The sequence below is a fragment of the Acipenser ruthenus genome, chromosome 9 (genome assembly GCF_902713425.1).
Source record: "Acipenser ruthenus chromosome 9, fAciRut3.2 maternal haplotype, whole genome shotgun sequence".
Taxonomy (NCBI): Eukaryota; Metazoa; Chordata; class Actinopteri; order Acipenseriformes; family Acipenseridae; genus Acipenser; species Acipenser ruthenus.
In genome coordinates, this window is record NC_081197.1 from 22,462,202 (window position 1) to 22,475,849 (window position 13,648).

Here is a 13,648-nt window from a genome sequence, read left to right on the forward strand (position 1 = left end):
GCTTTGTCGCAGTGGTTCGGGGCTTCCTGGGCAATCACAAGACCGAAAACTATGTGGAGCTTGTTGAGACTCTGGTGAAGAACTACGGCACAATGGGCTGTAGGATGTCCCTCAAAGTCCATATCCTTGATGCTCATCTTGATAAATTCAAGGAGAACATGGGAGCGTACTTGGAGGAGCAAGGCGAGCGCTTCCACCAGGATATACTGGACTTTGAACGCCGCTACCAAGGACAGTATAACGAGAACATGATGGGAGACTACATTTGGGGGCTGAATCGTGAAACTGATTTACAGTATAATCGTAAATCTCAAAAACTACTCACTTCTAAATCTTTTGTAGTCATTTTTGTATTACTTTAATAAATACATGTTAATTTGGATTCATATGTTGTTTTTTTCTGACTTTATGTGAACGAAAAGACACAAATTCGCCCATTTTTCTCATTGGAAATTTCAAAATATCACTGTCCTGGTCACAAAAGCAAAGTTTGTGGGGAATAATAGCCATTTTCTATACTTTTGAGGCATAAGCAATTAGGAAATAACACTTACTACCCAGGAACCAAAAAAAAAAAAAAATTTGTTACACAGTGTTATGTCTCAACTCCAACATCTAAACAAACTGTAATATCTATTCCCCCCCCCCCCCCCCACCAATCATTCCAAACACATTTATTAAAATGGTCTTCAAAAGATGCCTGTGTCACCTGCTTATTAATAAAAATCCATGACTGAAATAGAGAACATCTTTCTGAACGCTTTCATTTTGGCAAGGATACTTTACCCTTTATCGCCACCTACTGGGTTGTACTCAGTTGAAAACCTGACAGTTGCAAGGAAGGCAGTGAGCTTTGTAAACAAGCACATGGGTAAACTAGTGGGTTAAATAAAAGTTATAGAATGGGACTGTGATCTGAAGCATTTGAGTAACTGTGCTCTGTGCTGGTACCCACAATCTAAACTATACTGGCTTTGATTAACATCAAACCAACCTACAAGTGTGTCCATTAGCTACCTCCATTAATGTGGATAAGCCCTCTCAGAAGATTGTGACACATTAATATTTCACACAATGCCTGCTATTATAGTTCTCTAAACATCAATTTCATTATTTAGAACTGTATTTTCTGTATTATTTAAAAATTGATTGATTAATTGAAATCACTAACAGGTATGCACCTAAAAACAGCCAATGAGTTTTAAAGAATGCTATTTTTGTTTCCTTTTTTAAAAAAAAATAATGCTCCAAGAAAATTAAAACCAGAAGTGGTAATCAGAATGGACAGCTGCAGGAACATTATCACAAGCTTGTAATCTTTTAAATAAGTTTACAGTAAAAAGATGAAGTAAAGGAACAAGCTCACAGGGCGCAAGGTGCAGGACGGCACATACTGTATTGAAGTTTTCTTTTTTAATTCCCACATGGCTGAGTTTACTCAACAGCAACAATACAGCACTCTGAACCCTTTGTGTACATGCTTCCCTATTAAATCCAGCTTATCAAGCTTAGCTAAAAAATAAATGACTTAACAATAAACTAAACCGCTGCTAACTGTAGTCCTTTTTATAAGGTTGCCTACTTAGATAATAATAATAATAACAAAGAACAAGAAAAAAGACAGAGAACACCAAGTTGAAAAACCCTTTAATAGAATAACTTTAAAATTAGCATTGCAAGAATGGTGAAAATGTGACAGACAAAAGTAAAAATAACAGCATAAAAACCAACCCTATCACTGCACTATACACGGTAAACACAAAATGTAAAATGGAAAGAAAACCGTTAATCTGAATTCAGTGATTGTGATGTATTCTCTAAACAGCTGAAAGACTTGGCATATAAAAGAGTAGCATCACAGTGGACAGATAACACAGCTGACCAGCGATCACATAGCTGACCAGAGATCACACAGCTGACCAGAGATCACACAGCTGACCAGAGATCACACAGCTGTCTTCCACTAAAATCTTCAGTTGAGATAGTTTATTTTAAAGTTACTGTGATAATACTTCTAAATGGTTCAATTTCTTAAAATCTGTATACAAGAATATAATTTCCTAAGGTTTCTTAGTGTCTTCTTTTTAAATTCATATTTGTGTTTTATGTAGTTAATTAGATAAAATGTTGTCTTGCAATTGCGTCTCCGGTGACTTTAATATGCAAGATCTTTCGAATTATGTTAAACTGAAATTTAATTGGGAAAATATCAGCAATGCAAGGCAATATTAATTTGTGTGAAACTGTCAAGTTCAAAAGGGCTCGTTGCACCTGTTAATGCAGTATCCAGGGGTTCCCGTACACAAAAACAAGTACACGGTTTGGTTCACGAAAAAGAAAAGGTCCGGTTTTATTCAAAAACCTAATTCAAAAGACTGTCTTGAGGGCATTAAAGTATAAATTGTACGTGCTAAAAATAAATTTAACAGAAAGTCTAACCATTTGGGGAATTTCACTCCACAAACACTTAGAGTAAGCAGCGGGGTTTCGAAAAATATAGCGTTATACGTCCCCATGTGTTGCTACAACTCTTTAAATAAGGTACCTGTAATTTATCTTGTCATTGTTAACATCCTGAAAACTTTTTTCATTTAATACTTTAGTTATTAGTCTGTTTCAAAGCTGTCTGCAGTAGTGCACTGGGGTTTGAGATCTGTCCTTTAAATCACTGCAGGAAGAGCGATTAAAAAAAAAAAAAAGCTTAACAAGCGCTCTGGTTTTTCTGTTCTGTACCACATATGGATCGTTATTGCTGTGTTACCTGTTTGACAATGTGAAATTCTAGCACAGACCTTTTGAAAAAAGCTTTGAAACAGACTTTAAAGTTATAAGTGTAAAATGTTCTTAGGATGTTAACAATGAAAACAAAAAAATGACAGGCACATTATTTAAACAGTTAAGAACATAAGAAAGTTTACAAACGAGAGGAGGCCATTCAGCCCATCTTGCTCGTTTGGTTGTTAGTAGCTTATTGATCCCAGAATCTCATCAAGCAGCTTCTTGAAGGATTCCAGGGTGACAGCTTCAACAACATTACTGGGGAGTTGGTTCCAGACCCTCACAATTCTCTGTTTAAAAAAGTGCCTCCTATTTTCTGTTCTGATTGCCCCTTTATCTAATCTCCATTTGTGACCCCTGGTCCTTGTTTCTTTTTTCAGGTCAAAAAAGTCCCCTGGGTCGACATTGTCTAAACCTTTTAGGATTTTGAATGTTTGAATCAGATCACCGCGTAGTCTTCTTTGTTCAAGACTGAATAGATTCAATTATTTTCTTTGTAGCAACACTTGGGGATGTGTAATGCTATACTTTCCAGAACCCCGCTACTTACTCTTTAAACTCATACCACACAGGCTTTCACTCCTCAGACAGTACCACACACTCATTGTTCTGTCTTTTATATCATGTGGCCAGGGGTTGATACACAATTAATTATTCAATCAACCACCACCTGGCCACATTCCACATCTTCTCTCATCTTCACTATCGGGCCATTAGTTTGTCAATTTGCTTGTCAATTCGTGAATTTGTTAATTTGTTTGTCAATTTGTTTGTCAATTGGTCAATTTGTCCAGCAATTAGTCCATAGATTTGTCAATTCATACAGTAATTCATAAACGTGTTGTTGTTAATTCATTAATTAATTTGCAAATTAATTTGTGTTTTATGTAGTTAATTAGATAAAATGTTAATTTACAAACTAACGGCCCGATAGTTTTGGCACAAATGGCGCTCTATACCCACATTTACACGCTCAAACAATGCCATCACCATGTGGCTGTGCAAATGGTGGCCATCTTGGTTCCAGACTGTCCCTTCACCAAGATGGCCACCAGCCACCAAACTCTCACTCCCCCATGTGTACAGCCTATGCTCTCACATTAGACATAGATTTTTTTTATGAACAAAACATCATTTTTTATAAGACAATGTCAAACTTGATAAAGAGAATATAGCTGTATATATAAATAGAGAATAACACATTGTGGCAGGTAATGGTTGACGCCTGTAATCAAATTTATACAGCTGTGTATCAAATAAAAAGACAATGCTTCAAATTTAAGCATCTCTGTCATTCATAACCCTTAAAAAACACATGACCCAATGGTCAGAGGTAAAATGTCAAGGTCCCTGGCAAATTTAGCAATGCAAGAGTATTGTTAGACTTTACCTGAGGGGTTTACACAAGACAAAAAATACATACATCAAATAGTTTCGCATGCATCTACTGCACAGTAAAATATACAGTAGAATGTAAAAGAAAAACATTTTTCAGCTTTGACGAAGGCAACAGGAAGCAAATGAGAAATCATAGCAATGACTTGTTATTCATCCTTATAAGGGTGTTATTCAGATTAGGGGACCAGCTAGTCAAACCCATTTAGGTACTTTGCAAAAACGTTCTTTACTTACCATGAAGGCTGCCAGAGGTCAGCAAAGCACGGGCTTTATCTGCCAAGTCACTGTTTAAAGTGCTACCCAGTCGCAAGATGTCAATCGCTTCCTGTTTGGAGCTGTCAAAGAAATTGTTCTGAATAGTTCTTGTGACAGAACGCGCCCCATCCTTCAGCTTTCCCTGCAGATAAAAGGGTTCTTAATAAGATTCCATGCTAGGTAAAGATTGGAACCCTTTGCAATGGTTTGAAAAATTGTCAGTGTAATAAAATGAATGGTCTAAAAACTGAATATACTGAAAATGAAACAGGAAAGGGTAAAAGGCAAGTTATTCATTGTATTAACATCTATTAAATAAAATGAAAATTAACTCATTACCTTGCAACATTACTTAGTTCACTTTTATTTCATGATTCTTTCTCAAAAAGACTAATATTGTAATGGACTGATGTTTTGTGCTGCAATTTACAAAGAGTGCAGTGAGCAAAATGGCCTACTATTACTATAATTAAATTGATTATAGAGTTAGAAATATAAAAATACAGTCATGTACTGCCTCTTAACAGCATTTCTTCCTCAAAGTGTCATCAGGGAGAACACAGATGAAAAAACATCTCCATCAGAAATGATCTGGCAATGGGTTTTGTGTAACATAATGGTATTCAGATGAAACAAATAGCGGCAGTCAAATGATTTGTTATATCTCTGTCAACAAATATATCAACTCACCATGTAGACAGTGCATGTAAAAGGATCCAGAGAAAGCATAAGAAAAGAAGTGTCAGTAAGTTGTTAGTAAGCATTAACTACAACAAAAAATGCATTTATCTACTGTAACAACAGTCTCTGACTGCAATACAGTGTGGATAAAACAGTAATGTATGTTCAAACATTTACCGGACGCAAACTCAACCGGCTGCCAGGGTGCTAAAGCAGTGTAACAGGTAGTGCGCCAATAAGGCAAACGTTTGCTGTATTCATTTTTAAGTGATAAAGATATGTATATTTACACTATTCTTTCAGAAATGGGGATTTTCACGGCGAACTACATATTACACGGCAATGGGTAAATTTCACGGAAATCATGAAATTGTGATAACCATGAAAAAAAATAAAATAAATACAGCCTTAAGCATGACTCCACAACATGTATCAGCTGCACAGTAGGCAAAATACCTTCTTGTATCAAATGCATTAAGTTTCTTGAAATTCAGGCAAAAGGTTCTCAAGATATAGCCTTCAAAAGCATAGACAAGTCTATCCTATTAAAAGTAGGCCTACATTTACGTAACAAAAGCTTACAGGAGTACGCTAAAGAGAGCCAATCAGTTCTGCTCTGTTAGTAACCGTACAATTCAATTAATATTTATTTTACTTCAGTACCTTAGCTTTCCCTTCAAGGGCTCCTGTGCCAGCATAGATTTTACTTATTGAGTCTCCATTCATTGACCACATGGAACGGAAAACTTCTTGAAAGCGAGTGACCAGCTGTGGTTTCTCAGTCAAGCCCATGACCTCCAGCTGCTTCAACAGCATCTTTAGAGAAAGCACATGCCATAAGGTTTGATCTTACTGACGTATTGTTGTCCAGATTCCCTTTTAATTTTGTATGTTTCTTTTGAGTCTGATGCTGTTTACCTTATTATAATAAACCCCTCTGCATGAACAGACACCATCCTTCCCAGTTATCAGTATTGCAGGTAAAATAACATCAACATGGAAAAAATGATTGAATTCACACCCATACACCTTTTTAAAAAAGTAGCTTCAAATTACATTTTCATAGATTACTGTCCCAATAACTTTCCATTCGAAATGGTTCTTATTGCAATTACTGAAACATTGTCTTTTTTTTTTTTACATGTTGAGTGTGTTTAAGGTGCTTTGAGGTTCGAAGCTGCTCTTTAGTTCCAATTCTAGTGAACGTCTGCTTCATCCATTAAAAGGTGCCAGAGGTTACTAAATACTCCTGGCTTATCTAGCCTATGTAATATAGAACTAGAACTGAAAAACAGCTTCAGACTTCAGGCCAAGCACCTGAAACACACACACAGATTTTAAAGCTTTGGTTATCGCTTCTTCAAATGAATTTAGTTTGGTGGCTTAAATATTATAAAAGATTTGACACATGTGTTAAAACTTCTTTTCAAAAAGGAATATGGGATGGTAATGAACAGATTGTCTTGTAATTGCATTCTTTAAAAAAATAATCTTGCAGTTAGATTGTATTTGCACTTTCATAGCTGAATATTTATAAAGGCTTATACATGGTGGAGTATAAATCTACTTAAATGATTACATTCCTTGTAATGGGAATTGCTGTTCAACTGATCTGAAACATTCCCTCAGAAAGCCTCAAACACAATAATTGTCTTATAATTCATACCAGATATGAGCCAACCAAATGTAATTATTTTGCTGTCTGAGAACTGACCTTGCTCTGATGGGTGATTCAAACTAACCAACAGGGACCTGCCTGCACTAAATTAAAAGACCCAATAGCTTAAAAAGTTAACAGTAGCTTCACATGTCATTTTAATTGTTTGAATTGAATTATTAAAGATGAACCTCCCTGATTATTTATTGTAATTGTGCTTCTGACAGTCACTTAAAGCATAAAGGAGAAGTGCCACTGCTTTTGAGAGGTTTCATCTTCCTTCCTGTAGACAACGGCCCAGAAAGAGATACCGTGGGAAGGGTGTTAAGTGCCACCAAATTAAACTGAAAATAACTTCAATTAAGTTCAGCCTCTTTTTGGTACGATAAATGATATTACTTAATTTTAATCAAGCCAGAAAGACCAAAAAAGAAAGAAAAAAGTGTGAGCAAGAGGTAGAACTATTAACTAGAGAGAAGGTCGCAGATAATGGAGTCAAAATTTGATTTAAGAGCCTGATTATTTTAAGGCCGATAATGAACAATTTATTTATCCTCCAATCCTGGCTAAAAACATTGTTCAAATTTTGACTACTGATTGCAATTTCTATACTTGGAATAAAGTTTGTTTGGGTGGGGGGGGGGGTCGGGTCAAATCTTACTCACTACTCCTTTGCACCAGGGTACTGTATTTACAAACCTTACAGCATGGGATTACAAAAGAGCAGTCCAAGCAAGGCAAACAAGATACATCCGCCACTGTTTCATATTATTACACCTGTAAACACTATTATTCAACAGGAATACACATTCTTTTTTAAAATATGTAATTTATGTTACAGCACACATGGGAAGGACAGTCACCGACAGTATGAACCTCACCAAAAATGATGATCTTAAACTTCCATACCTCAAGTCCAATATAAGCCTGGACACTGTTGGTTCTATCCAGGCAGTCAAGGCAATTCACTCTTACAGTACCAGACTGACACCTGTAAAAATCAAAAGAATTGTACTATATTTTTTTAATCCCTAATAGGTTTCATGTTGTCTCCTCAGAACAAACTCCATTTAACATCTCTGAGAGGGTACCTGCCTTAATAAAATAGTATAAAGCATAAACATTAAAATGTTGCTTTTACAAATATTTGGACTATATTTATAGAAGTAGGCATGTGATGATTGCACAGCAAGCAAATTAATCAAAAAAGGCTAATTCTTGGTTAATAAATCTTATTTTGGATGACTTATAGATGTAAAAGTTCAGCAAATAAAAACACATGTTAGTAATATGCAACTACAGGCAAAAATGGCATGGGGAGAAGATAAAGATACACACAGTGATTCCTGATGTCCTGATGATAGTGATTACCTATTCTATGCACCATCAGCAACTGGGTGATAATTCAGATAATGTCTAGTAGTACAGCTATGGCCAACAGTTTTGCATCACCTAGAATTTTAGGATTGAGACATAATACAAAATAAAACTATATGAACATAAATGTAGATATTTTACTTATGTAATCAAAGAAACTACAAAATGATATCGCAAAAGTCTACCAGAAGCCATAATAGTAGTACAGTATTTCATGTCAGTTTGTATGTAATTCAATATGTTAACATAACATTATTTAGCAGGTTTCATTTGACTTTATGAAGCAAAATTAGTTAATAGGATGATTAAAACTGTTGGACACAGCTGTACATATGAAAGAGTCTTATGGACTAAAAGGTGTGGCAAGTCAGATTTCCAAACAAACATCACAATAAATACTAAACTCACGCCAAGTGACAAATATGCTGTTATACGGTTCTCTAAAAAACAGAGAGAATTTCTATGCAGTATATAAGTATGTAATAAATTACTGAAAGAAAATAATGAGTTGACAAATGATTTGTTTTAGGCTGACAATAATTCCCTCTGTTCATGGTCACAATACTAATGGTTCTAGTGGTTCAAAACTAATCTATATGTTAAGGGCGAAACCCAGTGGTCTGGCTACACCAAGGGCTTCTGGGCGAATCCCGAAGTTACCATTTTTTTCGGCACTCATCCGCATCCAATTGGCCAAGAACTTGAACAAGATGACTGGGCGAAACCCATGAATTTGGGCGAGTCTAGCTTCGTCCAATGCTTCAAAATCGATGCTGGGTGAGTCTAGTCTAGCTTCCAAGTGCGTGTCGGGGTACCTGCGTCCACTTCTGACAACAAAGTAGCGACGGCGTGCTGTGTGGTTTCCAGCGGCAGTGTGGAAATGGCAAGACACCAGGACTGGTTTTAATAGCGCTTAAAACCACAGTTTTATTATCTCTCTCTCCCAAAAAGTCCAGTCAAAATGTCTCACTCCTCCATACGCGCAGGCAAACTTGCCACACACACGAGAGAGAAACAGTGCAGGCAAACTTGCCACACACACTAGACAGAGAGAAACAGTAACGTGCAGGCAAACTCGCCAAATACAGCAAACATTTTATTATCAGTCACTTTGTAAGTCACTTTGCATAAAAGCGTCTGAGACTAGGTGGTCAACTATGCATCACAACTGCTGCTGCAGTCACTTACAGTAGGACCTTGGTTTTATATCTCATCCAAAGGATGTTAATGTGTGTAGTTGTTTGTTACTTTATGAGCACAACACTGCAATATAATGTCATTTATTTAAAGTTTCCAGGTTTGTTTTGAGACATACACTGTGTTGCTACAGCACTAATTGCATTCTCTTTACAGTTTGTATTCAAGCATATGGGTTTAACTGTTCCCTCATGTTACAGAAAAATGCAGTGCAACAAAACAAAAATGCTTCTTTACCTCTCAATGCCATTTTCCCCGAGGTAAAAGAAACTGCACTCATCTAAGAATTTCAGAATCTGGGGTCTGAGCACACTGTTAAGTTTTTCTGCCTTCCCACCCTTAACCATTTGATGATAGTCAAAGTTAACCATTTTGACTGAAGTAACATGTTCAGAGGCCTTCAAATGACTCTACAAAACAAAAACAGAAATTGTGGTTAAAAAAATATATAAAATAGTGATAGATTTATAAAAAGCAGACACACTACCTTTGAGAAGCAGTAAAAAAACAAATCGTCTTGCTGTGCAAAGATATATGCACACACACTTTTTCAGCTTACAATATTTCTTAAGTTATTACATCTGTACTCTGATAGAAATGTTGAAACATGAACGAATAGCCACTCACCATGAACGCTTTACTAAGCATGTTTTCTCCTTCTTTAGCTCCAAGAAGGTTAATGATTACTTGTTTGCCATAAAGTCTTCCAAGAGTGCTAAAATGCCTGTAAAAATAATACAGTATTTAACAAAAACAGTTTATAATTCCATTGTGGGGTGAATAATCTATCCTTATCTAGCCTATTAGTGCCTTGAAATTAACTGGGCACTTCACAGCATGTGCACCTGAGATTTTCTGGAAAAATGGAATCCAGTTATCATTATCTTTTCTTTCAGCATCACATTGCACATTAAAACTCCCTCCGTCCATTCCTGAGGTTAGAATTGTTGGTAATTTCAAGCATTTAAAATCGTTATCATAATCACTTTGTTTAATCAATTGAAATGCTTCCATCAGGCAAAGAGAATTATCATATTACTAGCTAAAGTACCCGGCATTGCCCATGGAAATTCAATATTTCAATATTTCATGCATGACAAATTGGGGAATGGTAGCCTTATGGTTGCCTATAAGTTATCGATCTTGGGTGTCGCACAATGTGCTCGGACCCCTTTCCCTTTTTTAACTTTTTTATTTTTGCCATTTTTACATTTTTTACATTTTTATTTATTTTTTTTATTTTTATTTATTTTTTTTATTTTTATTTATTTTTTGGTTTCTTTTAATTTGAGATACATGGCTACTGTAGTGATCCAGCAATGGGGTTACTAAATTAAGTACCCCGGGAGTCAAAATCTTGGATCCAAACATAGCCCTCGACCTTCCCCTGGATGAAAGGAGGCCATGCAAAGTTTGGTTGCACTGGCTCCTGCGGGGTCCGAATGCATAAAGGAAGAGACAGACAGACAAACTTTCTTCTTTATATATTAAGATTTGGGGGGTAACAAGAAACTAAATTCACAACAGCCAATATCATGTTATGCAGGATTCAACAGTCATGATGATGGAGTAACAATTAATAATTATTTAATGAGACATGGAGAAACATGTTTTCATTCCAACAATAAATTACAAATGTATATTTTAAGAAACATTTGGCACACTGCTTTTGGTTCTGTGTCATGTATGAAGTATCACAATTTATCAAAAACAAATAGTGTCACCAATATACCTCACACATACTGTACTTATTGAGCATTTTTTAAATACCTGTCGAAAGCTGGTGCATTTGCTTCAAATCCCCTGGACATTCTCACACGATGTGATCCAACCTAACAATAAAAAATATAAAAATGTAACAAACACAACTTCTGTAAATTTACTAATTATATATATATATATATATATATATATATATATATATATATATATATATATATATATATATATATATATATATATATATATATTTTAGTTCAAAGAGCCAGCTGCCCAACATTTTGATATGGGAGTCTGTTTTTGAATCAAAACATTGGAGGTATTTATAGGTTTTTGACGGCATGACAACTACTTGTTATTGTTTACGTTCAAATCCATGATTTATTCTTACATGATGTAATGGTGTTCTATATATTGTGACATGATTTTTACTTCTATCTTTGAATCTGTATTAATTCTAATTAACACTACTTTATATAAACTTATATTTTTATTATATCATGCAATGCTGGCTCTGAGGATCAGTCTAGATTTGGCCTCCTCAGCGCATCAGTATGCACAACTTTTGAATGAATTTTGTTTATTTATTTAAATGTTATATATTTATTGAAGTTAATGAGTTCATTCTTTTCTGTTGAGTCCCGCTGGCATAATCGTGTTCAGCCTATTTATCCATTTACTTTCTTTTATTCTTCTATATGTCGCATTGTCTAATTTGAGCTGTTCTAATACTACAATGACTGGTGAAGTGCTGTACTATTGGTTCATTCATTTTTTTATTTCTAATTAATGAAAGGTGGTTCTGAATTCTTTTATATAAAGTAGTTCCACTCTCTCCAACATATTTGATTTCATCACATTTTTCACAGGCTATTCCATAAACAACATTGCTATTTTTACATTAGGTATTAGTTTTTAGTGGATATGTGGTGTTCTTATGTTTAATTATATTTTTACTTTTGTCTATGTATTTACACACTTTACATCTACTGGTGCACATGTTCGTAGAACCTATTTTGTCAATTATTCTTTTATGTTTACTGTGAACTAAAATATCACCTAAATTAGCTTCTCTTTTGAATGCTACAACTGGGGCCTTAAGAAATACTTTTAATTTTTCTGAATTATGTAGAATCCGCAAATGTTTCCAAACTATTTTAGAAATATTGGGCAAAAGTTTAGAGTAAGTCATTATTAATGGGACTCTTTTGACCTTTTTATCTCTATTTTTATAATCTAGTAGATCATCTCTTTTTAGTTTATCCACTTTTCTTAATTCCGTCTCTATAATTCTTTCTTTGTATCCTCGTTTTTAAGGTTTTTTTTTAATACATTTCTTTGTTTCACTTTCTTTTCTTTTCTTTTGAGCATATATATATATATATTTTTAAAGCCACACACAACTAGATACAACATTGAAATAATAACAGCAGTATTTTATATTTTTAGGACAAGTCTTGCATTTCTTACGTTGTTATATAGGCAACATTCGTCTTTATTAAATCAAACACTACTAGAATAATTAAATTGTAAAGTGTTTAGAATGTTCCTTATACCAATACAATCTATTGTGGAACACTATATTTTTCTATTTCTCAGTTCCTATTTTCTCACTCTCTCGTTCCACCTCTGAACACCTAACCATGAACACAGAAAACCACAAGCTTACATATACGTGCACCTCACACTAATTATAAACCCCTTAAACAACAATTCAATTTAACACTCCCATTAAATGCACCCCGGGGGGTCTGCCATTCATCCACAAGCTTACATATACGTGCACCTCACTAGTTATGAACCCCTTAAACAACAATTCAATTTAACACTCCCATTAAATGCACCCCGCTGTTTGCCATTCATCCTTAAAGGCTTCTAGGATGTGTCTTTTTTAGGCCTTTGGTCATGACACTACTACAAAATCCCAACCCACACCCGTTTTTAAATAATCCCAAACAATACATTTTAAATCATAACCAATGCATTTAAATATTAATAATACCTCTATCAGCAGGGCTTTTCTGCCCTGCCACAAACACCAATGCTCACATTTTGCTTTGTGTGTCATCTGTGTCAATGAATCACAGTCCTATTGCCATTTCTTATAGTGAAATAGAAAATATTTTATCTTCATGTTTTACGCAGAATAACTCCCAATGGTATATACACAGCAGGACTGGTATGGCAGCATTCTTTGCACACTACTCCTTGTTATGGTTACTGTACTTCATTTTTTATTATTTGTTTATTTCAACTTATTTAAACAATTGTGAGTTATAAATAACAATTCTTATTACCTGAATACCTGGCTGTTCCCAGAACAACGGAACTGACCCACGGACTTGTATGAAAGAGGACACGCAGTCATCCAGGAAAATCACCTGTGAAGAGACAGAGATGCTTTTGTGTATGAAAGCCTTCAGTAAGCAGATACATAAAAATCAACAGTCTGGGAAAAGTAATTCAACAACAGACCATGAAACAGATTAAAACTGTTATTTGATTGTTTTCCTATTTTTCAGTCTTAACAGAACAATGCAGTTAGACAAGAAGGTGCTTTATTTAGTGTAAAATGTAAAAATGAGC

The 13,648-nt window shown here is 35.0% G+C and overlaps 1 protein-coding gene across 9 annotated transcripts in view; it reads right to left on the minus strand.

The window, feature by feature from the left end:
• Nucleotides 1-13,648, minus strand: part of LOC117405863 (synaptojanin-1-like) — a 92,972-nt gene that overhangs the window by 36,267 nt on the left and 43,057 nt on the right. For 8 of the 9 annotated variants that reach the window (XM_059029713.1, XM_059029717.1, XM_059029716.1 and 5 more), the window contains exons 6-12: nt 13,360-13,443; nt 11,114-11,175; nt 9,971-10,067; nt 9,581-9,753; nt 7,679-7,760; nt 5,776-5,928; nt 4,411-4,573 (exon numbers count right to left, since the gene is read on the minus strand). In XM_059029713.1, coding sequence (XP_058885696.1) covers nt 4,411-4,573; nt 5,776-5,928; nt 7,679-7,760; nt 9,581-9,753; nt 9,971-10,067; nt 11,114-11,175; nt 13,360-13,443 — 814 coding nt within the window. The remainder of the gene's footprint in view (nt 1-4,410; nt 4,574-5,775; nt 5,929-7,678; nt 7,761-9,580; nt 9,754-9,970; nt 10,068-11,113; nt 11,176-13,359; nt 13,444-13,648) is intronic. The other variant, XM_059029712.1, reaches the window with a different exon arrangement.